This window comes from Gavialis gangeticus, unplaced genomic scaffold (genome assembly GCF_001723915.1).
Source record: "Gavialis gangeticus isolate Ggan-Ray unplaced genomic scaffold, GavGan_comp1, whole genome shotgun sequence".
Classification (NCBI taxonomy): domain Eukaryota; kingdom Metazoa; phylum Chordata; order Crocodylia; family Gavialidae; genus Gavialis; species Gavialis gangeticus.
Genome location: NW_017729022.1, coordinates 157442243 through 157467809, shown reverse-complemented (window position 1 = coordinate 157467809; position 25567 = coordinate 157442243). Strand labels below are relative to the sequence as shown.

Here is a 25567-nt window from a genome sequence, read left to right as displayed (position 1 = left end):
GAAGACTCTCATCTGCCCATGTTTTAGTTATGTTTTTTAAAAAAAATCGCTTAAAGTATATTTCTTCTGTTCACAAAAAAAAAAAAAAGTCCTTGGACATCTGAGTTGCTGTAAGGCACATATTACTGTAGAGGGAATATGAGTTTGAAAAGCATTCTCTCCTGGTATGGGGGTGTGTGTGTGTGATATTAAACAATTCACTTCAGGGGGGAGAAGGACATTCAGAGCTCAGACAGCATTGCAACTGTTCCTTTTAAATGAAGAGATGCTCTTTCTCTCAGCAAGTTTTTGTTTTGCATACCCCACAGCGCTTATTTGTGTTTTCTTCTTCCTGAAGGTATTTTAAGTTTTCTCTTTTAAGGTTGTATGCAAAACTTTGAAATTGCTAAAGTATCTGAAGCATATCGGGGAGATACGAGACAAAATATATGCAGTATGTAATCACCAATTGCTTTGTTTTGACATTTATCTTACAGTATTCGTTCTGCCAGTTGGCTTCAGGCACGGCTACCAAAAGAATGAACACATGTTGCATTCATTAGTTCTCATCTGGCTCAGCTTCGGCTTGCAGACAGACAAAAGCATGGTCATATTAAATAGAATGTAATGCATTTTGTAATATGAGTTCTCTCACAGCTATTGGAATGATAGCCTTGCGAAAGCTGCTAGTTTTAAAGGAGGATATTTTATTTCTTCAGCTTAGTAAAGCAGTGAATACAAGCACGTTGCTGGTGATTGCATTATCTTTTCATTTTTCGAGAAGCGATATGAAAATACTAGTATTGCCTCAGAAGAAAAACTGCTGCGTGCTTTTAATTTTCACACATGTTGTTTGATGGCTGTGAGCTTTTTAGGTTTTGTAATGCAATGCAAGTGCACTCTGGAATAGCATGAGTTGTCTCATTCATGGTTCCTTTCCTTTTCATTACCTTTAATATAGGAAGTGCTCTCAGTTGTTTCTTCTTAATTATATCATTTATTTATGTCTAGGTCTATGAAGATTCCATCCTTGCTTTGAAATTCAGTTATAACTAAGCTGAACAAATGTGGCATAGCATTTGGTGAAGACAAACCATAATATGGCTTGATCGGAAGGAGAAATACCAGCACCAGGTTTCCAAACTAAGTGGCCGGTTCTGTTGCTGGTTCAGTTTTTTAATGGAGGCAGAACTTGGACCATAACTGATTTTAAAAAATGCCCTTTTTTCCTTATTTTCAAAACTTGTTGGTAAGAGTTCCTTGATTATCTTCCACCAGAAATGTACAACACAGTTGAGATCGTTATTTGTTAGCTTGTGCACTGTGACAAATGCTTGTACTGCATGTGTAAGTAAGTGCCTTTATTAGTATATTTCTGACGTCTGAGATTTAGCCACTCCCTAAAACAGCTTCAGATTTTTGTCTGGTCTGTATCCCACCCCCTCTCTTTCTCACTCATGCTCTCAAAAGCAGAAGCTTTCCTCTCTGTCTGACGGCAGAGAGAGGCAGAAGAAAGGGAGTTATCTTAAGGAGTTTTTTTTATTTGTGCCAACACAGAAGTGCTTTGTGGTGGGCCATCTGGACTGGGAGGATTTCCTCAGTATTCAAAGTATGCCGGCAGATTCAGAGAGCTGGGATTTGCTCTGAAACTGTCTGGGAAGGCAGCAGGAAACGCAGTCAGAACTGGTTTTATAGTACTTGTAACGTAGGTGACAAGAATGGAAGACAGCTTGCCTTGTCTTGCTTCAGTATGCGATTCCTCAGCACTTATGAACTTCTGCACTGGTAAAGTATATCTGTCTTCTTTACTTGGAATGGCAGTGCAGCCTCTCAAAGTTCTTACGAGCCATGAAAAAAGGAATCTTGTGGGCTGCTGGAAGTGAAATGCAACTCCTTCTCTCTGCCAATAACTCAGGCCACACCAAAAAAATAAAAAAGCAAATAGCAGTGCGAGTATATATCTGTATAATTCAGTATCTTTTCTCCCCTGTTACACAAGGTGTGCTATGCAGAGATCAGGATAGTTCATAATAATGTAATATACAGAAACAAAAAGTAGTGGCCTTAAGAAAGCAGAAAAGGGTTTTTTTCCCCTTTCATATACTTGGGTATAAAATAATAGGGAACAATTTTAAATGTTATAAAAACTACTCTGGGTATCGTGACTGTTGTAGTGTGGATACTTCCCTCTTCTCTCCCTCCCTTTCCTCCCCCCTCCTCCCTGCCTCCTTGGAAAAGGAGCATAAAATATATCACATAATAGATTTTCCTTCTAATTGGCGAAATACTCCAATATATATGATCGGTACAACTATTTCACTAAAAAATGCTCTGCTGTGACTAATCTTTTATGTCAATTTGAGTATTGTATTTAAAAACTTAAGCCTGTGCAAAAGTTTTGATTGTATATGGGCCCTTGATGCTGTAGTGTCATCCACAATAAGCAGATAAAATAACCATACATGCTGCAACTTCAGTATGTGCAATACTGTTTTTTTTCTGCATGGCATATGTATTTCCCCTACAAAATTAACCCTGTCTCTTTCATTTGTCATTTTTGTTGCAACCCTAGAAATAGCAGCAAAATCTTTCAGCACAGATAACAGTTATTTTCAAACCAATCTCTGCTTAGTGCAAGAAAAAAAAATAGTTGCAAGATTCTCTTTGTATCGTTTTGCATCATACAAAACTTTGAGATCTTTACATGCTGACAGAAGATCACTATGTCAAATTATAGAGGGGAGAGGTGTTCCTGCATACTCAAGAAGTGCAGTCTCTTCTCAAATCGCGCACAAGCCTCACTGAATAGAAATTCTTTGTTCACTGATTCATCCAGGGCAATTTTGATATGGATACAATCACGTATATACAAAATTACCTACAACATTATTGCTAGCTTTAACATAAGAATTAACAGAAAATGCTTAATACTGTATTTTAACTTTCTTGACACATCACAAAAGTAACAGTCCATGCTCAGAGCTATTTATTTTTAAGCACAGTTAATTGGTAGAAAAATAACAGTGCTCCAATGTAAGTTCCTAAACTGGGCATTGTGTACTGCACTTTATCTGCTGCAGAATTCAAAGCATTTGCCCTCTTACTCAGACTATAGTATTAGGATGTTGCAATCACAGGGGGTGAATTGGACATAAAAATACTAAAGTCTCACATGATCTCTTGCAGGTTTACACTATGTGTTACAGTAGAACAATAAAAATAAAGCTAACATGTAACTGTTTGAGTACCTTTTAGAACAAAAATCAGAACACTGAACTGTAAGGAGGTAGTAGGATTTTGCCACCCCTTTTTGTGTTGGGTAGCCTTGTGCAGCAGATACTGGTAGTCCCATTGCCTTTAATTATCCTTTGCAAATACTGTTTTTTATAATTCTCCAGAAATCAAACATGAACTCTGATTGGTGATTTTTAATGGTATGCATAGAATTTTAATACTAAATGTAAGATGGAGACATAACCTTTAACCTTTCACAAATATTGCCATCATGTTCTAGGACAGTATGCTGGAAATGCATGTTCTTGTTTATTTTCTAACCATAAACATTTTACTTTGAATTGGAAACAGAAGAGAATATTTGTGCCTGTATTCTGATACATTGACTCACACTGTTAAATCTTACATTTGAGATTAAAGTAAATTGATTATTTGCAAATTTGGTTTTTGATCATAAAATTTTAATAACTAAAACAATTCTTATTCAGTGTTATGCATATAACGTATTTCACTGAGCTCTGTGCAAGTGGTCATTGAACATATTAATCCTGTTTGTTTTGTCCATTTTTGTTCTACAGAATGTAGTTTCTAACAAGCTGCAGTTATTGCTGCTGCTGCTACTGCTACTCCTAAAATGTTTTGGCAGGTTGTCTTCTGATTTGAAATCAATCTTAAGAAACAAACATTATGAAAAAGCATCTACTTTAGAGTTAAATCAGACTTTTGACCCAGAACCTAACATTTCCTTTTTCACCTGAATGATTCAGCAACTCTGACATGCTGCTAATAATAAGTTATCAAAATTTTGGATTAAGCTGTGAAAAATACTAGATTGATAACACTAGTTCACTCTCAATTTGTATGAAGGAGTCTAAGGATTTGAACTGCTAGAAGAGCTACTTAAATGAGGAATATTTCATGGCCAGGGCACTAATTTGTGTGTGGCAAAATGCCTGCTGATGGCAAGAAGCTTATTTCTAGAAGAGCTTTTGCCTATCTTTTTTAACCTCTACTAATTTTTTTTTTTTTTTTGCGTTATATTTTTGGCTGGGAAATACAAACAAGAGAGAGGGGGAGAGAGGAATTTTCTCTACATACTGTGAGGAAAATCTGGCTTTTGTGTCCCCGTGTTATAGTTCATAAATTCAAGTGAACACTTCCTGACTAAACTAAGAATGGATTTCTTCATCATGAATGATGCTAAAGAGTAGATTACTTGCATTTCTTTTATGGCATGGGATACAATATAAGGTGATGAGAACCATATTCAATTATGAACAACTTGTGCTAGATGGAAGTAGTGGCAGCTTTTCAACAAATGGTTAGAAGTCTGCCTTTTGTAATTAAGACAACGTTAGTGTTTCTGCAATGAAAAGTCTTGATTGTAAAACTAAGCCCTGGGCTGAAATTTAATTTGTGTAATTTCAGTCAGTGATTAAGATTTTTGTTCAATATCACCTAAAAAAAAATAGAAATTGTCTTACATATCTGTTAAGTAGCTTGTGAACTTTTTTGGGTTTTGTATATTTCAAATTTCACTGCAAATTTTTGGAATGAGTTTATGTAAAATTTTATGTCATTTATACATTAATGGTTGACAGCTACATTGATGAGTGTCCATCATTAGCTGAAATCTGCTACAGTCAAGGTTATTAGAAATGAAAATCCTAGAAAACAGAGCTGAAAGGGATTCCAGATGTAATCTAATCCACCCTTTCTCAAAGGCCAGGTTAGCTATGTTTAAACTGTTCCTGACAGATATTTGTCTAACCCATGCTTAAAACCCACCAGCGATGGAGATACAGCAACTTCCTACATAATCCATTCTAGGCTAGGTACAAACATTCAGAAAGCTGAAGGCAGAATCAGTCTATGTTATGCAGTTTTCTGTAAATGGTACAGTTTAGGTATGGACCGGCTTTGTGTGCTGAACTTCTGCTCTGTTAGACTGATTTCTGACCACTTATACCAATAAAAATGTAATGGCTGTACTTGGCCCCAGTGCTTAGCTATCCTTACTCTTGGAAAGGTTTCCCTGATATCCCACTGAAATTTCCCTGCATAAGGGGACCATATCTTTAGAATTTGCATGAACGTAAGAGAGTGCCGAGGACTTGCAGGTGTCATACGCTTCTCTTCCGTAGCTCCTGATTCCAAGAGAGGTGCACGTTCTCAGTTCAAGGGTGAAAGGGAAATTTTGCAAATCATCTCTCTCATCAGTGTAGCAGTCAGTCACGGCAAAGCTGTCACAAGACTGAGGAAGAAAGTTTGAAATCGATTGTATGGAGAAGGGGATGTGTAAGCCAGAGCCTCTGCACTCTAGTTCTGATTTTACCCTCTGAGTCAGACATCTTCAAAAAAGACCCACTTTCATAGGTGCTAAGAGTTGTTTTTTTTTTCTATTCATTTAGCTGGAGAACAAACTGCCTCTGTATTAGAAGGGAAAGGCATTTTGGTTGAGGTCATTCATTTGTGGCAAATTGCAGCGTAAAGCAATTGTACTGCACGGAGTGAGATACTCTACCCTTGGGAAAGGACAGTCCCGTGTTCTGGAATGCCCAGCACTGCATTCTCTTGCTTTCAGAGCCTGGGAATTCTCCTTTCTAGTTGAGGGCAGTCTTTCTCTTTCACTCAGAAAACTTATGACAATTCTTTTGGCCATCTGGTATGGAATTTTAATATATTTTTGGATAGGGTATCCAAATTGAAGACAGGATAGTCGCACTCCATTTGTAATATAGCTAGTGCAACAACTGATGTTGTCTTTGATCTTTAAGTAGCTGGAATGTTTTAGAAGGAACCTTTCTTGCCTCAGTAACTATGTCCATATAGGATTTGGGCAGAGGCAGGATCTGATGAATACACAGGTGAATCCATCACACCAAGCTGAGTGGCAGCTCTAGAATGACACTCTCATATGGTGCCCCAAAGAGGGAGAAATGTCCTTGGCTGATATAGATTGGGTAGATAGTTTCTTATATGAGAAGTAGAATACTTCTAGAACGATATTTTCTAATATGAGTATTTTGGGGTTCTGTTTTTTTATTTTTTTTAAATTGAGCCTGCCTAGCCAAAAAGGATGCACTGCCAAACTTTTATATTTATTATTACTACTACTAGAAGGTAGAGTGAATGGGGGGGGTGTTGTTGTTTTTTTTTTTTTTTTTTAAACCAAACACCTCTTGGAATTGAAAAGCAGTTTTATTAATGAAAATGTCAAATATTTTGCTCTCACTAATTCAAAAAGTGAAATACATAATAGGACACTTCTTTAAAAGTAGTATTTTTTGACTAGCTTACTCCAAAACTATAGGGACTTTCCTGTGTTAAACATTGTCCAAAGTAATAAAACAAATGACAGTCTCTGCATTAGCACTCTTGGTCCTAAAGACTGGGGGCAAAACTTGGCACCACTGAAATTGGTGAGAATTTTGCTGATGACTTTAATGAGGTCAGAATTCCAACCAAAAAGTTGCAGCAATCTTTTTACCTTTGTAAATTGCGTTTGTTATAATTTTAAAATAGCTTTGCTTGCTTTCTAGTTGTTGCATGTTTTTTAAAATATCTGCCAGAATATTTCAGCTCAATCTAAATTGATCTGGGTACAGAATTAAATGCACCAGTAGTAAAACTGCTTAACTTGGTATGAGTTTGTTTGGGCTAAGCAGTGTATATCAGCTAGTTTAGAAATATGGATAGCTAAAATTTTGTGTATTAAATCATTTCAGCCACTTCTGTTCCCATTGTAGGTAGGGACTCGCATTAAACTTACTATCAGAGTGCTATTCATTTCTGATAGCTTCTCCCTTTTCAGGTAACTGATACCAAGGGGCAAGTCTTGCCTTATCCAGCTGTGCCCAGAATAACCTAGCATGTGTCAGCATTGCGCAGAACGATGGGGAGAGCTGTGTCAGTGAGATCAAACAAGCAATTGTTTAACCAACTGACATATCAGAGAATATAGGAATTTTGCTTGTGCGCTCTTTGGTAAAGCTCTTTTGCATATGGCTTTTGTTGTTTTTGTTGTGCTTGTAAGATCAATAGTAGTTTTTTACTTGCATCTAAGGAAAAAGAAATGTGATATATGATGGCATATTTCTAAATATGTTTGTGTTACTACTCAAGGACTTTGAAATAATACTGAAGATCTCATAAATTTAGCATATAGGCTAAAGCATTAACATAGTGCACTTGAAATTTGTTAAAAAAAAATAATCAAAATGGGTTTTGAGAAATTCTGAAGTTTAAACTTAGACATTTACTACACTTTTAGTGATTAATAAACTCTACTAATACCAAACTGGAACCTGAAGTGATAACGATGACTGATAATGATAAGGATAATTGTAAAGTCTCAGCTCAAGTAATCTTAATTTTTTTAATAGCATAGTATGATAGATGATGATAGTGTGTTTTTTTTTTTTAAGAGCATAGTATGATATAGTTGGAAAATTACTGTAGCGACACTCACTTTAAAGTATCAAGGTACAAATGGGCTAAGTAAACTCATTTCAGAGATCACAAACACAAAAAGCTACAGAAGGTGAGTATAAATAAAGTACCCAAGAGGTGCAGCTACACGAGACACTTACTGCGCATTAGCTTAATAACACTGTGCAGTAGTGTCATGGCAAAAACTGTGCCAATACCCCACTGTGAAGTGTTATTAGGCTAATGCGCAGTAAGCATCACTAAATAACCGTGCCCTGGCAATACTGCGCAGTAACGCTAGTTAGTGAGCATTCAGCTAGTACTTCATTCAGGAAGTACTAAACTAAATGCTCAGTATTTAGGGGGAATTAATGAACACGTAGACATGCCCAAGGGCAAGTTAATATGTGGGTTTTAGTCACATAAGCATGTACTCCCCCAAGCTTAGCGGGGCCTAAGTAACTATTTAAGAACTCTGTAATACTCTCACTTAGCTCTAGTTTAAGGGAACATGTGGTGCAAACAAAACTCCACAGAAGCATAACTGGTCAGTACTGTGCCCTGCTGCAGGGAAGAAAGGCAATGTCACCTCCTTTTTTTATCACTGACATTTGATGAACAGTCATTTCTTTTCCACTGAAAATTAGTTTTTAAGGGGTGACTTCACCTCTCATCCTCCAAGCAGCAAACCTCTGGCCCCTTCTACCCCTGCATTACAGCTGCTTCTCCCTCCCCCTCCCCCCCACCTCCCTTTGGCAGCATCTGGGGCTCATGCCCAACTTTTCCACCCGTCGTTATCCTACTGCTCCTTCACACAGGAGACAGCTTTTGTAGGTGCCAGTTTGACACTAGGGAATGGAATCCCACAGGAACTGAGAACCATCAGAAGCCTCAGCACCTTCAGTTACACATACAAGCTGGCTTCCTTGACTTTGCTTCTCTAACGTAAACACAGAGCAGTATGTTCACTGGGAAAAAAACTAACAAGCAGAACTCCGTAAAAACACCAAGGCATGCACAGTTCTCCCTCTAGGAAGAGAAAAAACCACATGCTCAAAGCCAATTATTAAGGTGTGACTAAATTTAAATTTAGCCTCCTTCCCCACAGTCTTGTCTTGCAGTCTACTCTGCTTATGAAAAATGTGACATCTTAAAACTAAGATTATGACAATGTTCATGGATGTTAAAGTTAACTAATGATTTGTTTTTGTCTTGTCTTTTAGTGTTAAACCTTGTCATGCACTGAAAATCCTGTCGTTTTTTCTCAGTAATGTTCTGCAGAGATAGCATATTCATGATCAGTCCCTCTATCACTGCAGACATTTCATCATCTATGATAATTAAGAGTGAATATTTCATCCAGCAGTGATGATTTCACATAAATATAATTTATCCTGTGATTTAACAGTGTCTTGTGGGTAATTGAATAAATAGGTAATTTTGTGATTAGGAATAACTGCTGTCAAAGGCTGTGTACACAGATTCAAATAATCTGGGAGAATTCTCTCAGGTTTGTTCTCCTGGTAGATAACTTACCCATAGCCATGTGTGCAAACAGTTGAATGCTTATGCTCTGAAAAACAGAGAGCTTGAAGTGCTGACACTGTGCAGCCAGGGAGATGGGATCCCCATGCCCAAAAACTGCCTTAGTCTGCCTGGTGACAGATGGCAGCAGTACATAAGGCATCCCTGATTTGCTCACCCAGACTGCCCCTGGTCAGCCTGTGTTCCATTCTAAAAGAAAGCATTAGTTAGATACTGAGTAGTTAGGACTTTACAGTTTAAAGGATTGATACAAGACTTAATTGCTTTGAAAACAATATGTATGTCAGTGTCCTTCAAATCACCACCCTGCCAGAAAGGTTACTTATGAATATCTCTATCAGTGGGGACGTACAGAGAAGATTCTAAATCTCATGGCTTCTTATTTATCTGATGTCTTATAATAGATGACAGTATTCAAGGAAAATTGGGAAATTGATGAACTATCTTGCCAAAAGATGATAGAATAATGATAGAAATGATGTTGTTAATCTGATGGAAGTAACTGGAGTGGCTGTCCATTTAGCAGTGTCATAGATTTGCCATTCAGGAATCTTGTTCCATGTTGAAATGACATACTCTTTTTGATAGTTCTGAGTTGTCTTTTTGGAGGGAAAATCTTTTTGTAATCCATTTTTATTTATTACAATAAACTGTTTAGCGATGAGGGGAAAAAAAGAAAATCTAAAAAAGCAGCCTCTTTTCAGTGGTAAGTGGTAGGACCTGAGTTTATACATTGGCATTGCTACCTATTATTTAGCCATAACCAGACTTTATAAGATCCCATTTTCCAGTTTTCAGACATAAATAGGAGGAAAATACCATACATTACTATAATATTTTATGCACAGAGTTGGTGGTGTGCTGCAGGGATTTCACTTTAAAGTCAGCCAGCTTGTCTAGGTAAGCTACACCAGGAAAGCTATGCTTCAGCTCATGCGAACTTAGCATGGATGTCCTGTGCTGTTTTTAAATGTTTGTGAGACACCTTTTACCCCAACCTAGACGTGGCTAGGTACAGCTCCATTAACTACATTCTTTTTAACCATTAACCTGACTTGTGTATGTAAGATAAAGAACATTTAAAATAGACTATAGCAAATTATTAGGAAATCCTTGTTCTACCAAGTATATTCATGACCACTTCCAATTCCCCTGGTCATTCATGAGATATTGCCTGTCTTAACTTATGCCAAGTCCCTGCAGCTAAAGCAGTGAGGAGCGAATGGGGGAAATGTCTTCGTTTCTTCAGAGGCTCCACACACAGAACAAAAATTGTGTATGTAAATAAATATAGTAAATTAGACTGAATTAAGATGCAGGGTGACACATTCTACAGTTAAGTTTTCAGAGAGACTTTCATTAGCTACAGCCTACTTCATCATAACATCTGACAAAGTACACTGTAGACTGAAAGCTCAGGCCTTTCTGAATGAGTTAATTTGTAAGCTAATCTAGAAAGTGCCACCCTGCTTTTCCCTCTACCTAAATTCAGACTAACATGGCTCTAGCTACCTCTCACAAATCAAGTTTGTAGGCCATGCTGTTTTGCATGCCTATATTCCATACGCGCACGCATACACTTATATTTTTGGTCTTGTAAATAAATTCTTGCAGAAACCTGCTGCTGGCTTAATCAGTCAAACATCTCCTGGAAAACTAATTCTACCTCCTTTTTACCAAGGAAGGGTTGGGTCAAGTGTCAAAGCAAGTGGATGGAATTAGGTTCTGTCGTGTATTCTGCACTGCTATAAAGCTTTCCTTATAGTAGGATTTTTACAAAATAAGGTGTCTTTTCTTGTCACCTTGGAGTCCAAGTGAAGAAAAGTCATAGACTGCTTTTAGTAGCCAAAATTTCTAATTCCCAATATTAATCAAGGCTTCTTTTCACTTATGCTGTGACTCAGATGAAAGATTGTTAGCTGCGTGACTTTTTCACTAAAATTCTCAATTGTAATTGCAGAGGAAATAAACGTCCTAAGGAAGTATTAGGTGGCATAATATATAACATAATATAAATATGTAATTTCTTGTTCCACAGGAAATTATTCCATCTGTGCATTTATGAATGAAATATATCCAATTTTATTTTAAATTGCTCAGTGTTATTACCCCTTTCCCTCTTCTCCAATTTTTGTAATTCTAACTTGAGGTTGCATGGAATTTTTTTCTTTAAGTTATATTGCTAGTTGGGGACTACAGCTTCTGCAATTTCAGCTGTCTAGATTTTTTTGTTTGCTTCACAATCTGTCATTTCTTTAATTAAGCATTCGGTTGTTTTTTCCCAAAGTAGCTATTAATATTAACTCTACTTCATACATGTTGTCTGAGGATTAATTAGTTACCATCAGTTTAATTTAATATGCTTCAAACAATAGAGCACTACAAAATGGTCAGCATGATTAGTACTGCAAAAAATCTCCTGTCAAACAGTAGCAGTTGCAGGAAAGGTGTGAACTTTACTTTCCGCCCACACCATGTTTACTTTGAGGTGCGAATTTCAAAGTTTCACTGTAGGCATTTCATGACTAACCTGATTAAGCAATAGCAGCCCCAGAAACAAAAACTGTTACATTTGCATTAGCTTGATATTCCATTTTCCTTTTCCAGAATGGTCATGGGCTTACCTGTTCTGAAAAGCAGGATTTTCCTGTCGCACTGTGGAGGCTGGATGCAGATAGGGCATTTCTTGGTTGTTTATCCTCAGATTTTTTCCTTTATTTCCCAATGCCACCGCCTCTGTAGTATCTGATTAGATCTCTTTTTTAATGCTGTTGCAAGTTGTTTTAAGTATTTACCAGGCAAAGTGATTATGTGAGAAGAGAGTTGATGTGTAGGATCTTTCTGAGACTAATGTCTATGTGAGACTTCTATCTATGCTGGGCAAAAGATTTCTTAGTTCTTTTGTATATTAGGAGAATTTGCTAGTTGCTAGTTTGGTTCTAATGCTATAGACCAGGGTTTAGTAATGTATGGCTCATAGACCAGATCTAGGCTGTGGAGCCATTTGATCCAGCCCGTGGATGTGGGGCTTTGGTACCAGTCACTAACCTCTGCTGCTGCAGAAAAAAACACTGGCTGTGAGTGCTCTCCCCATGCTGCCTTAAGGAAAAACTGTGGCGGAGGCCGAGTCCTAGCGTGCGCCTCCCTCCTACCACCCCCAGCCCCGCAGCCTAAAAAGGTTGATGGTAGCTGGTACAGATAGCATTTCAACAGTGGTGCTGTAAATGGATGCTAGAAATGGTAGACTTGAACTAGCGTTAATAGTAGGATTTTTTTAAAATATAAAAATCCAAAACTGTTTTATGGAAATATTAAATGTGTGGAATGTATTTGGACATCCCCAAAATAAAGTTTGTGATGCCTTTATCTTGTAGCACATTTGGAACCCTGTCCATCCACACTAAGCACCTGTACAGACCTGCCCTTGCCCAGCCCAGCCTGTTCCCTGCCTCCAGCCACTTCTCAGGAGGAGAAAGGCAGGACGTGTTGGCGTGGTGGTGCCTGCTTCAGTCCTCCTGCCTCTTGCTCTCATACAGCAGCAGCGCTGCCTTCCTGGCCATCTGCTTCTGCCTGCAACAGCGTCTCTATCTTTGGGGGAGGGGAAGGGAAGGTGGGTGCTAAAATACAAATTGGCCTACAATGCCATTTTTCCTAAGGACAGCCTTGCACATTTGGTAGTGGTTTTATGAGTAACAATAGTATCCGTTAGTTGAAATCCCTGGTACAAATTCTTTCATTCAGATTTGATTGAATGTTTCAGAGTTTGTATAGAAAGTTTATGCATGTTCAACCTTTTTTCACCTTTATGCCATGTATCAGTGCATATATTGCCTGCTTTGTTTGGCAATACACCAAATGTCCAGGCCTTCAGCAGTGGTGCTGGCTTCTTTGGCATATGGTTTTCTGGAAAGTGAGAAAACACTCTTATGACCGTGGTTTTTAAACATGTTGGGGTACCTTTGCAGCATGGTTCTGTCGAAAACTGTTACTTTGGGATTGCACTAAGTTGTTGAAGGACCATTGAGACTGGCAGTAATTTCCTCCAGTCAGTGTCCCTACAATGGATTCCTCATTTTGTATAGAACTGTCCCCAAAAAGTTCAGTATAACAACTTCTTCAGTTCTGAAAAGCCATTATGAAGAACAGCATACTTCTGCAGTAAAATCCTGACCAATTTAGATGGGGCAAGATTTTGTAAACACAGAAACTGAAAACTATTCTCTGATATAGTAAATGCTGCTAGCAACCATTAACATTGTTGTGCTAACCATACAATGCTTACATTTGCCACAAGAACTATTATCTGAAACAGCTTTTTAAGAATCATCTTGAAAATTAACATTTTTTTGAACTTTTGGATGTTTTCAACTGATTTATATAGCACTAAAGAAAATTTTCAGGGTTATACTCGGATAGATCACACAATAACTTGACTTGGCATGTAACTAAGCAAGCATAAATATACTCATTGCTGTGTTAGAAAAATGTGACTTTAAGGAGGTACTCCAGAAAGAATGAATGCATAACTCTTAATACTTGACTCTTAGCTCTTAATGCATAAATATCAAAGTAGTTTCTGAAAAGTGGGAAGTGGCATTGTCCCCATTTTACAGATGAAGAAGTGAAGTCACAGGCTGGTGAAATTATTTATGTAAGGCTATTCAGCTGATCAGTAGAAAAGAAAAATCTACTGAACTGGGCTGCATTAAGAACTGATAATGCAGCAGTAACTATAAGGTTAGCGAATCTAAGTTGAGACAGAAGAGTAAATGGCAGCCCGTGTTGGAAATCTGTCCTAACGCTACCTCATTTTGACAGATATTGTCTATAACTCAGTTCCAAAAACTGGAGAACTATCCCAGGGTTGCCCAACTGGCATCCCATGGGCTACATGCAGCCTGCAAGGGGTTAATTTGCAGCCCTTAGGCTTCTACCTGGCTGCTTTATTGCTCCAGCTGCCACTGCAGCCAGGGTCTGTAGGTTCCTTCTCCCTCCCTTAGCTTTTGCTTCCTGCTTCCACCCCAGGGATGGGGCAGCACAGCCTAGGGGAGTCTCTGTGGCAGTGAAGTGAAGACAGCTGAGGTTGGGCCACCCATGCACTGAAGAGGCGACTTGTGAACCCACATTTTGCAGTAGTGCGGCCCTTTTTGTTGGTGTGGTCTGTGTATCATGCAGCCCCCGGCCATGTAGAAGTTGGACAGCCCTGAACTATCCCATATATGCTCCATGTAAAATATGCAAACAAATTGGAAATGGTATGAAAGAAACAAATAAAAGAACAAGCTGTTCTGGTTTATACGAGTCCATTTAATGACTTCAATATTTTTCTGTTTTGCCTTTGAAATCATATCCCCCAAATTGATCGGGAAATAGCAAGCTTAGAGAGCTAGAAACACAGCATTACGTCTGGGCAAAAATATACTTGCTAGAGACCACACCACAAACAAAAATGTGGTTCAGTTTGTTGTCAGAATGAACAAGAATTATTTAAGAAAGATGCCAGAGGGTTTCAATAACTCTTGATTAAAAATCCTAGCTTTATTGCTAAGATGTCTTGCAACAAGAAAAAGGCATTGCAGTGATAGGAAATGCCAACTTTTCTCCAAGTCATGGTTTACATTAAGATTTAATTTGTATATTTTGGGACTCTGCTTTGAAACATAAGTTGTTGTAAGTTTGCCTTGGTAAATTTGCAGTAACCTAAATGTGGCAAATCATGCACTAAATACACAAAGGTGCTCTAAAAATTGAAATTCTAGGAAAGAAACCCTCGCCTGAAGCAGTACTCATGCCCTCCAGTCCTTTGCCCCTTTTATTATTCACTTTTGCACTGTCCTCCTCTCTCACCTGAGAATTTTATCTCCTTATGCCCAACCTCCCACAGATGTGAATTAGCAAAATACCCAACAAAGGCTTGATCTTTTTAGTTGTCCATTCATCTTCCTATAAATTTTGTGGGAGTTAGACAGTGTTTTTAGGATCAAGACCCATATACTTTACCTGAACCTGAACATCAGTATTAGTGTTGGCAGTATGATTATAAATATGGCTACAATGAATAACAGTGCCTGTTACAAGAAGAGGAAGCAAACCATGCAAGACTGTCTTTTTGGAATAGTGAGTTCTGTGTCTGTGCAAGGGGTTGTACTAGATTAAGTTTTTTCCAGTGTTGTGGTTCTATAATTATTATAAATGTATGTAATAGATACTTTTTAAAGGGGTTTAGTTAATTAGAAGTTAGGCAATGACAGAATTAAGGTTCTTTGTACACCTTTATATGGCCCCCTTGGGCAGATCCACACATGCAAGGATGTGCATATGCAGCAGCTCAAATAGAAGTGGTGCAAATTTGAGCTGGGGCATTTTGCCTCAGCGCATGTACTTGGGCATGCACTTTGTTGTGGAGCAAATTGTGCCAGTTGGGGCAACATAACCCTGTCTGGCTCCTCCCGGATCTGGAGCCAGGGGGAGCTAGAGCCCGGGGCCAGCACCTGTGCTGTCTTCAGCAGTATAAAAAGCTGCCCTGTCCTGGCCCCATCAATACAAAAAGCTGCCCTGGCAAGTAGCTCAGACCTACTCACTCTCAGCAGCTTCTGCGGCCCAGCCAACTGGTACCTGGGGACATGACCCCTTGTGCCAGCTGGACTGCTGCAGCAGCATCCCAAATCCTTTTTAAAAAATACCCCAAAATCCATGTTCTTCCACAAGTAGAACAAAAGATCACCGCACGCGCACTCACACTCGAGAGTGGGGGCGGGATTGATCAGTTGGGAATGCTTTATTGGTTTATTTACAGTGTTAAAGCGTTTTGGAAGCCTACCAGTGTTTCTATCATCATGATAAAATAAATTCCAAATATCTATGTGTTGATGTGTGCTTTTGGTTTTCTTCGCACATGGTGGATGTGTGATGGGGGGATGTGGTATTTTCATGGTTTTCATAGACATTAGGGCTGGAAGGGACCTCAGAAGATCATCAAGTCTAGCCCCTTGCCCAAAGGGCAGGAAGTCATCTGGGGTCATAGGATCCCAGCAAGATAAGCATCTAACTTTCTCTTGAAGGTATTCAATGTAGGTGCTTGAACCACCTCCAATGGCAGGCTATTCCAGACCTTGGGGACCTTCAGAAACCAGAGCATCTCTCCTGGAGGACTGACTCCCTGCTGGCTCCAGGCACGGTTTGGGACTGTACCTTGCCCCGCTGTTCTGCGCAGCATTTTTTTTTTTACCCCAGGGGTCTGATTTTGTCCCTGTGCTGCAAACTTGCAGTGCAGGGAACATTTTTTTCCTTCCTGCATGTGCCTCTTGACCCATCTCAAAGGGGTTTCAGACGAGGCAAGAGGCACGTACGTGGTCATCTGGATGCGTCCCTTGTGTGTATGCATTATGATTGTCTACATGGTACAGTGTTATTTTTCCCCAAGACCACTCCCTCCCTCATTGCTGGGGGTGAATGGTCCTCATTTAATGTGTACCTGTTCAATATTTTACTTGAACCTTGTGATTCAATGTGTGGCTTGGTGCCTTATTTACTGAAAGCTATTTGAATCCTGCTCAGAAGAAAGACTTTATTAATTTTCTCATGGGCTTTTCTACAGCACTTATTACCATAGACCCTGAGTTCTTCCTGGAAAGATTAATTAATGTCAAAGATCTTTGAGAGATGATGAATGTTGTTACATTCATTTGCTAAATTGAGAGCTGAGGAATAATATGAGGATTTGGATAAACATAGGTATCTAATGATTTTTTCCAGACTAAATTCAGTTATATAAATCAGTGTTGGCATGTACAGCAAGTATTCTTTTCTTTAATATGGGCATCAGACAACCAATAGAGTTACTGGGGATTTGTGTAAACTGGGAAGTAGTTTTGGCCAAACAGCAATAGTAAAATGATGTTTGAATCATAATGATATATTTTTAGATTAATCTAATGCCAACACATTTATAAATGCAGGCGTACTGAACTGTTATGATAAATGTATAACTACAAACTGCAGGAATGTGAAATTACAGGATTGCTTTTTAAAGATGTTTCTTGCACTACTACTGTCCCATCTGTCCCTCCCCCTTTTTTTTCCTTTTTATTTTTTTTTTAATACGTAAGTGAGGTAAAGAGCTGCAGATCAGTTCAGAAGTTTCTAATAATGTTATTAAGTTTGAGATGTTTGTTTAACTTTTGGGGGGTATCAAAGTGTTGATGTTACTGTTATTAATAATAAACAATTAGAAATCTAAACCTTAAGTGCTTTCTACCTAGCAAAATAGAGTGATTACTTTCTGTGTAACATAATCTTGTGTCTTAGTTTATTAAAATCAGAAGTAGCTAAGAAACTGCAGACTAATTTTGGGCAGTAATTAGTTTGTTGTTTTTTTTTAAAAAAAAAAGCTTGATGAGCTATCCAGTTTACAATCTATGATTAAAATTTTTAAACCTAAATCACTCGGTTATACTCCTAAATCTATTTTAGGCCAGTTTTCAAGTGTCCGATCTGCCTTTGAGTGGCAGAGCGCACACAAGTCCTGTTTGAATCAGTAGATGAAAATGGTGTTCAGCAGCTTGAAATTCAGGCCTTATTTACTGAAGTCTCTAAAAATGGACTGAGAAGCTTAATTTTAGTTGGGCATCTTTGTATTGTGGTATATTTAGATCTGTGCTTGTGTTCATGTTTTAGATAGTAGCAGTTTACTCTGTCAAATTATATTTCAAAATAAAAGTATTGTGAATATATATATTTGTTTTTAAATTGGCTTAGAATTTATAAAATGGGGTTGTCTTGACAGCATTAGAGGCAGAGGTCCTATACAGCAACATTAAAGGCAGAAGTCATATATAGCAGCTATGCCCTTTCATAGCCTTGACCTTGTGGACCCCTTTTATGGAGGAGGTGGTGATTCACTTTCCATACCCATACAGTCTCTTGAGAGATGTCCACAAACATGTGTGATGCTGTAGTTTGTGTACCAGTGCAGTAGAAGGTGCCTAGACAGTGGCTCATTTTAAGTTGGCCACCATATAACCATGCAGTTATAAAGATACTTGGTCACCGTTTTATTACACTGATGACCTTCAGGTATTTAAGAAATATCTAACCTGGTTTGTTGTCTAAATAGCATATACTTCACACATGCTACAAAAATCCTTATGAAAATTTGTCCAGACCTGTAAATATCCTGCCATTCCTTTTTAACTTCCAAAAGTCCTTAGTAAGTTCAGTTCATATCTGATTGTGTGTGTGTGTGTGTGTGTGTGTGTGTGCGCATGCACACACACAATCATAGGAACATAGGTTATTTTAACATATGGATACTAAAACGAAACCGGCACGGGCATTTTGGGCTTATAGCACTTACCCTGCTTTGGCACTTACCCTGCATTTTTAAGGGCCTTATTCTGCAGATAGATCCATGAATGGATCCTGTGAGTCTCGTTGGAGTGATACTAATTTTAATAGAAGCTACAGGTGCTAACAAAAAGGAATACATTGTTTTTTTATCTTGAATAATGCAACAGAGATGGTGATAGAAAAAGATATACGGACTATTGAATCAGCTACTGAACCAGGAAGACCATTGCACACTAGTCACTAAGTATGCCTGGATGCTTAATTTCTCTATAGAAAAAGTTAACTAAACATTTGTCTAGTATTAAATACTACCTCAAATTTAATAACCAAGTCAAGCAAATAGGGAATTTTTATTGCATGAAAATTTTCAAAGGTAGGAGAAAGAGTGGAAATATGGGAGCAGTGTTTTAACAACAGGGAAGGACATTTAAGTTAGGTGGAGTAATCTGGAGTGAAAAAGTATGGAGTCCTTCTTCCATACTGCAGAGGGCATTTATAGCATGCTATAAAGGAGGAAAGTGCTTACCAGGATTTTTTGTTTGGGTTTTTTTTTATTTTCACTTCTAGTCTCTCTCCACGTCTGGTTGCTTTTCTAGTAGGAAATAAGTTTTTAACTTGATACGTGTTCAAGTGGATTGACCTTCTATATCTGTGTTTGGTTTTGAATCCTAGGTCTTAGTTATATTCCTTATGTGACTTGTACTTTTCAAAGCTTTTGTTGCTTTCATGCATATTGACCTTCAAAGGGGTGTGAGGAAGACACGGGGGTAGAAGTCTACGAAATCTAAAGATAACTCATATTTCAGAATTCTCTCTCTCAACTGTTACCAGTTAATAGCTCTCTAACTTTCTCAGTCCATGTAAGCTAGTTTTAATACCAGTGTAGCATAGCATAGAAATTGCAAGGAAGTATGTTCCATTTAATGTGGCTGGAAAAACAATTTTGCAAATTATCTTTCTGGAAATATGTTTCTAATAAACCTCAACTAGAGTCAGATGATTCACTAGTCTTCAGAATAACATGGCAGGTTGTCCAAAAATGGTGGTAGAGGGAGAACTGATTAACTCCCCAACATCCACCCTCATTGTAATGAGAATGAACTGTAGTTGGTACCATGCTTACTTTCATCATAAGCTTGGATCTGCATTTTAGTCCTAAGACTATAGATACTTTCTACTGCATTTCCACAATGATGGGGCTTTGATACTAATGGGAAAATTTGTGTGACTGTCTTGGCAGAGGGCGTGTAAAAATATCTGTGGTTTGTGTGGCATATTGGCTCAAGTACTTGCTTTTCCACCCTGTGTTTTAAATTTCCATGTGCTGGGATTTTTAGAACTATTTTTCTTAAATGTTGCTTTTTTCTAAAATCAGATCCCTGGTGTTGTTCAGACATGATATATACAGAAGTATTTGGCTTAGATGATTGATAATTGGATGAATGGGTGCTCTGAAACTACAATAGACCCCCAATTTACACAATTCTGACTTAAGCATGTCTCACGTTTACGCGATTTTTTTATTAAGGTCCGGACTGGAAAATGCCCCTTGAGATACACATCATTCGCGTATATATGCAAATGCTCATGAGATTAGCATATATACACACATATATATACAAATGCCTCACAAGATTTGCAGGCAGAAACAAGCGAAGCTTGTGGTAGTGCCACTGTGGTAGTGGCATCTCAAGATGCATAGGTGAGATGCTAGATGTGCCTCCTAAAGGTGATTCCTCTGAGAAAAGGGGAAAAAAAGCTATGACTAAGGTATGTCTGGGGTACGCAACGCCTCATTATTCTGGTTTTTCCTATGGGGAAAGTCATCCCGACTTACGCGAATTTGTCTTGCATGAAATTCCCCCAGAACGTAATACTCATGTAAATCAGGGGTCTACTGTATTGTGATAGGCATGAGATTCTTTGAAATTTACCTAACCATCCCAAATTACTGTTGAATAGTAGTTATTTACTAAGAAGACGATTTTTTTAAAAAATGCTGTTGCCTTAATGCTCCTGTCTGGCCCATGAGAAATATGTTTGGAGTATTTGTAATTGATACCTCTTAAGGTCTAAATGGGTAGAGAAGAAGAATTATCCCATGTGCTCTGAGTGATTTCACCAGTCAGGTAAACTTAGAGAGTCATGGAGCATTCTGCAGTGTCACTGCCTCTTATTGTACATGTTGTATGAAAACCGTGATTTTTGGATCTCCAGGACTAGTGTAAAACAAGTTTAATGCGCATTACATTTAAACCATGCCTTCCTCTAAAATGTATAATACAAGTGAAGTAATTTTTTCTTAAAATGCACATTATAATTTCCCACTGATGTGTGTTATAAGTCATGGTGATTAAGATGTTGCCTTCAGGAGATTTTAACTGTACCTTATCTATTACACGTTAAATGTGTACATAGGTACATAGGACTGCCTGGGTCATAGAGTCTAGCGTCTTACTATTACCGTGTCACAGGATTCTTTTCTCAATCAGTTGTCATCTAGAAAGTAGTTACTTTTTACCTTCTCAAGTGACCACTTTGGTTATGTTCACTTTCAGGTGAAAAATAACAGAATTTACATGTTATAGTAACAGTAGCAACATCTGCTAAAAAACATTGTTTAAAATGCAAATACATGGAACCATCTATGAAATTCAGAATAGCAAATTGTGACCTCCAGTCCCTGCACCCTGGTGCTGTCTCCCTTAAAACAGTCTCATCCTGGAATGGAAAACTATCATTTGATAATAGAAAACTTGAGAAACTACAAACTATGAAGTCCTGACTTTAGTAAAATCAATAGGAGTTTTGTCATTGCCTTCTACAGTGCCCAGTATTTTATTTTGTAAAAAGTATTTTATATATATATTCCAATGTAGATTTTTTACCATTAGTTCTATCACAACATTGGTTGCACATGTTGCATTGCATAACTGAAGAAAACAATGGATTATTTTGAGCCACTGGAAATATTTACTGATTCATTTTAATGAAATACATAAATTTAAATTAAATGGCAGTAGAGTTACTTTAATTTATTTGGATAAAATAAAACTATATTTGTGAGAAAAATACAGTGGATGATTGGAGACATCTTAAACATTGCTGAACTGTAAGATGTTGTTGCTGCTTCTGTTTCTTTTTAGAAAGCATTGAAATTAATGTCATTGAATGGACAGTGACCACGTGTTTGATAAAGTAATAGGGCTTGCAGCCTTAGGAAACAGTTTACCCCATATCATTTTGTGTTGGGGAGTTCTATCCATCAATTGTCCTAGTGCACTGGAAACAGCTCTGTTAACAGATTTACAGTGGAGTCAGCAGTGTTTTGTGGCAGGTGACCCAAACAGCCCAGTTTGGGTTGGAGTGAACAAATGTTAAGTGTTGGCAAAAAATTGGGTGTTTCCATTTACTGAACTTTAGATGATTTTGAGTGTGAAATTCTTAAAGAAATTCACAACCAAATTGCCTAATATCAAAATCCATGAGGATTAAGAATCTTATTTCCATTTTTCATACCAATGTCCTGTGTTTAGATGTACTATAACAGAACACAACAAGTGTAAAGCAGTTTATTTAAATCCATTAATTAATTTTGACTATTGCTTCACTTTTACTAAATATCAAAAAGTTAAAATTAATTAGCTTTTGTTTGGCTGACTTTAGAATTTAAAACGTGGGCTTTGGGGAACATGAATTTAAAAAAATTCTTTAAGGTTAAATTATTTTGTGTGTAACAGTAGAATTCTTTTCTCAACAGTTTATGTACGTCTTTTGGTAAGTAATAAAAGCAAGTGAAATAATTTACATTTATTGGCAAAAGCATACAATAAGACTATACATTCTGCTGATTTAAACACAATTAAAATGTACTATATAATGATAATGCAAAAAGATAGATAAGATGAAGCAGTGTAAAATATTAGAGTAAAAAAATAAATACAGGAATGTATTTGATTTTGGCCTTTATTCTTTGTGCAAGTAGTGCATCTACACCTAGGGAGTGTAGGGAAGGCTGGAAATTATTAGAGAGGACAGGCTGTTTTTTCTTCCTTTACCCACTATTTAAATGTTTTCAGTAATGGAGAGATCCATCTTTATCTTATTTCTTCAAAGAATGAACAAGACTACAAATAGTGATTTAAGACATCTTTCTCATTCTTCTCACAAGAACATATCCTGTCTGTTTATGGGGTCTGACACCATCTGATCAGGATGACTGCATATCTTTTTAGAGTGAATCTCAGTCTAGTAATGGCTCCTTACTGTTTGTAGTTTCTAATTCAGGTAGGTCTCCAGGCCAAAAGAATGCTTTATTAATCTGAAAATGGGAGATGTTCAAGAAAATCTTACTGATTGCATATCTAGCTGCATGCTGGCATCTTTAATTTTTAAATTTATATCTTGTTTTAAATATAGGGAAAATATTGGGTCAGTAATTGTCAGTATGTTTCCCAGGGTATTTGTCTGGAAAATGTAAATATTGTGTAACGATCCAAATAAGACCTTATTTAGAATAGGAGAGGCTTATAAAAGGCACTTTTAGCGTATCTGATAGAGGTACAAACTTGAATTTTAATTGAGTAATTTAGAGTTGTTAATCAAGCTCAAGTGCTCACATCAGGTTCCTGTACATGTGCAGGGAGGCTGCTCCAACATGCTGTAATTAATTGAGTCTACTGGAAAATGCTAATTAGCGTGCTTCAGCCAGTCTCCACATCTTATGTATCAGTATCCCCATGCTTCAAAATGACGGTTGGAGTGCTTTAACTCAAGCTTGTTTGATAAGCTTTAGTTAAAACACCCCAACCATCATTTTGAAGTGTGGGGACACTGATACACAAGACACTGTGCCCTCCCCTCCCCCAGAGCCCGTTTCAGCTTCCATAAGCACCCCTGTCATAGAGTTTGGTAAAGATAAAATCCACCCTCAAAATAAATTAGAATTTTTTTTCCCATTTTGAATGAACTATGGGATCAGCATACCATAGCTCTGCTCTACACAATAAAATGGACTGCACCTTGAATCTATAGACCTTTAGTGCTATCAGTGCCACCCTTCTGCCCATCTTGCTGTAAAAAGATTGTTTTGTTTTAATGCTTACATTTTTCTGTGTTTATTTCAGCTCAGATTTGTATTAAAAATAAATTTCAAGGTATTTAAATGAGAACACCATCTCTAGTCCCCTTTTCCATTAAATAAATATTCAGTTCCTCCTTTTGTTCTCCAAAACCAATACTTTAGATTTAGTACTGTTGACTTCCAAACTGTCTGAGTCACAGTATTGCTGAAAGTCATCTAATAACCCTTGGAGGCCTGTATGGGATTGTGACATTAAAGGTGCATCATCTGCATAAAGAAAGACAGAGACAAAATCATTCAATATCATGGGTGCATGGAATTGATTCCATTAACATGTTTTAGATCCTTCAGAAGTAGAATAAAAAGTAGCAGAGCAAGCAGACATCCTTGTCATGTCCACGTCTTATTTGGGAAACTACTAAGCAGGGCACCACCAATCCCATAACACATGCTAGAATCTGTATTTGAATAGTAAGCAATGATTAATAAGATTGCCTTATCAATTAATGTTACTGCCATTTTTTTGCAGGGTGGATAAAAATCAACATTGTTTTATTTAATCACATTTTTGTTAAGGTGCTTTTAAAAAAATAAATCTATATAAAGAGTTTTAATTTAAGTTATGTTAAAGCTCAAAGATATAGAATAGGGATTATAATTTATAATAATATACTAGTGAGACAATATATTCATATAAACTTTTTAGAAAAGTTTTATAAACAAGTCACAACACTCCATGCACTATATTAGGGACCCACTTTTATGGGGTTGCCAGAGAGATGCTCCTCTAGATTAGTAAAGATTAAAGAAAACCACTCTACCCAATGGAACTCAGCGCTCATTCTAGAAGATCCCATTAAGCATGTCTGTGATGCCTAGTTTCAGTTTTCAGGGTCTGGATTTGTAAGAGAAAATCCTTGTTAAGAGCAGTATATGGAGATGAGAGGTAACAGACCTGATTACATATCCATCAGCCCTCATGTCTCTGCAAGTTTGTGTACACACAGTCAAGCCCTTACCTCTCTCTAAAAGTTCAACATTTCAAGAAGTTAAATTAATTAGATGATTGTTGGGGGTGGGGTAGATCTGGGCAAGGAGGAGGAGTCTGGAGTTAAATGCTAGGTAGAAGGGGCAGTGGAAACAAAAGAGAAACATTTTGAGCAGACTATTCCAGAAGTCTTGAGGGATAAGTTTCTGAGTATAGCTTTTCCATTGAGTTGAGATCTAGTGAGGGAATCGTATGGTACAAGGGAAAACCTATCATGGCAGCAGGCTTGCCAGGTCATAAAAGAGAGAAGAAATCAAAGATGAGAAAACATGTAGAAGTGAAGAAAACCCTAAGTTTATAACATATGGCTACAGTGCTCATTTGATGTCCTCCTTATACATTGTGGCAAAAATGTCCTCCAAAAGTCCATGATTATCTAGTGAATTGGAGATAGTTCACTTCCCAGTGACTTCACAAGTATCTCCTTCAATTGGCTTTGGTAAATAAAATAAATAATTCAGTTTTCTGATGTAGCTTCAATATTAATCAGAAAAAATATCAAAATAAATCACTGCTTAAAATGTATAGTGTGACCTTCTAAAATGAAATCTCTGAGTTGAGAATAAGATGTATTAAGGGTATATCAAACCTTATTTCAAACTCTTTTTTTAAACATATTGTGATGCCAAATAATACAACACTTACAATGGTCCATGAAACAATAGACTTCTCTGAACCAGTCTGCTCTTCTACCAAAATGTTATTTTCAGACATATATGTTTATAGATGAGAGAGTAGGTGTCTCCCAAATATTTTGGCTAGAATACACATAAGACTAATAGGACAATATGCTGCAGGATTTCTCTTATCACGATTTTTTAAGATTAAGTTCATTATGTTTTCATTTCAATACTTAGGATAAATGCCTTCTAAAAAAATGTATATATTTTGTCAAGATT

General features: G+C 37.4%; 1 protein-coding gene across 5 annotated transcripts in view; it reads left to right on the top strand.

Annotated features, from left to right (window-relative positions):
- The window catches only part of EML4 (echinoderm microtubule associated protein like 4), a 289436-nt gene that overhangs the window by 160707 nt on the left and 103162 nt on the right, over positions 1–25567 (top strand). For 2 of the 5 annotated variants that reach the window (XM_019516387.1, XM_019516384.1), the window contains exon 1: positions 1430–1764. The exons of 1 other annotated variant lie outside the window; for it this stretch is intronic. In XM_019516387.1, coding sequence (XP_019371932.1) covers positions 1698–1764 — 67 coding nt within the window. In that variant the 5' untranslated portion in view covers positions 1430–1697. Of the gene's footprint in view, positions 1–1429; positions 1765–25567 lie in introns of those variants that run through there. 2 more of the 5 variants (XM_019516386.1, XM_019516383.1) reach the window with 1 other exon arrangement.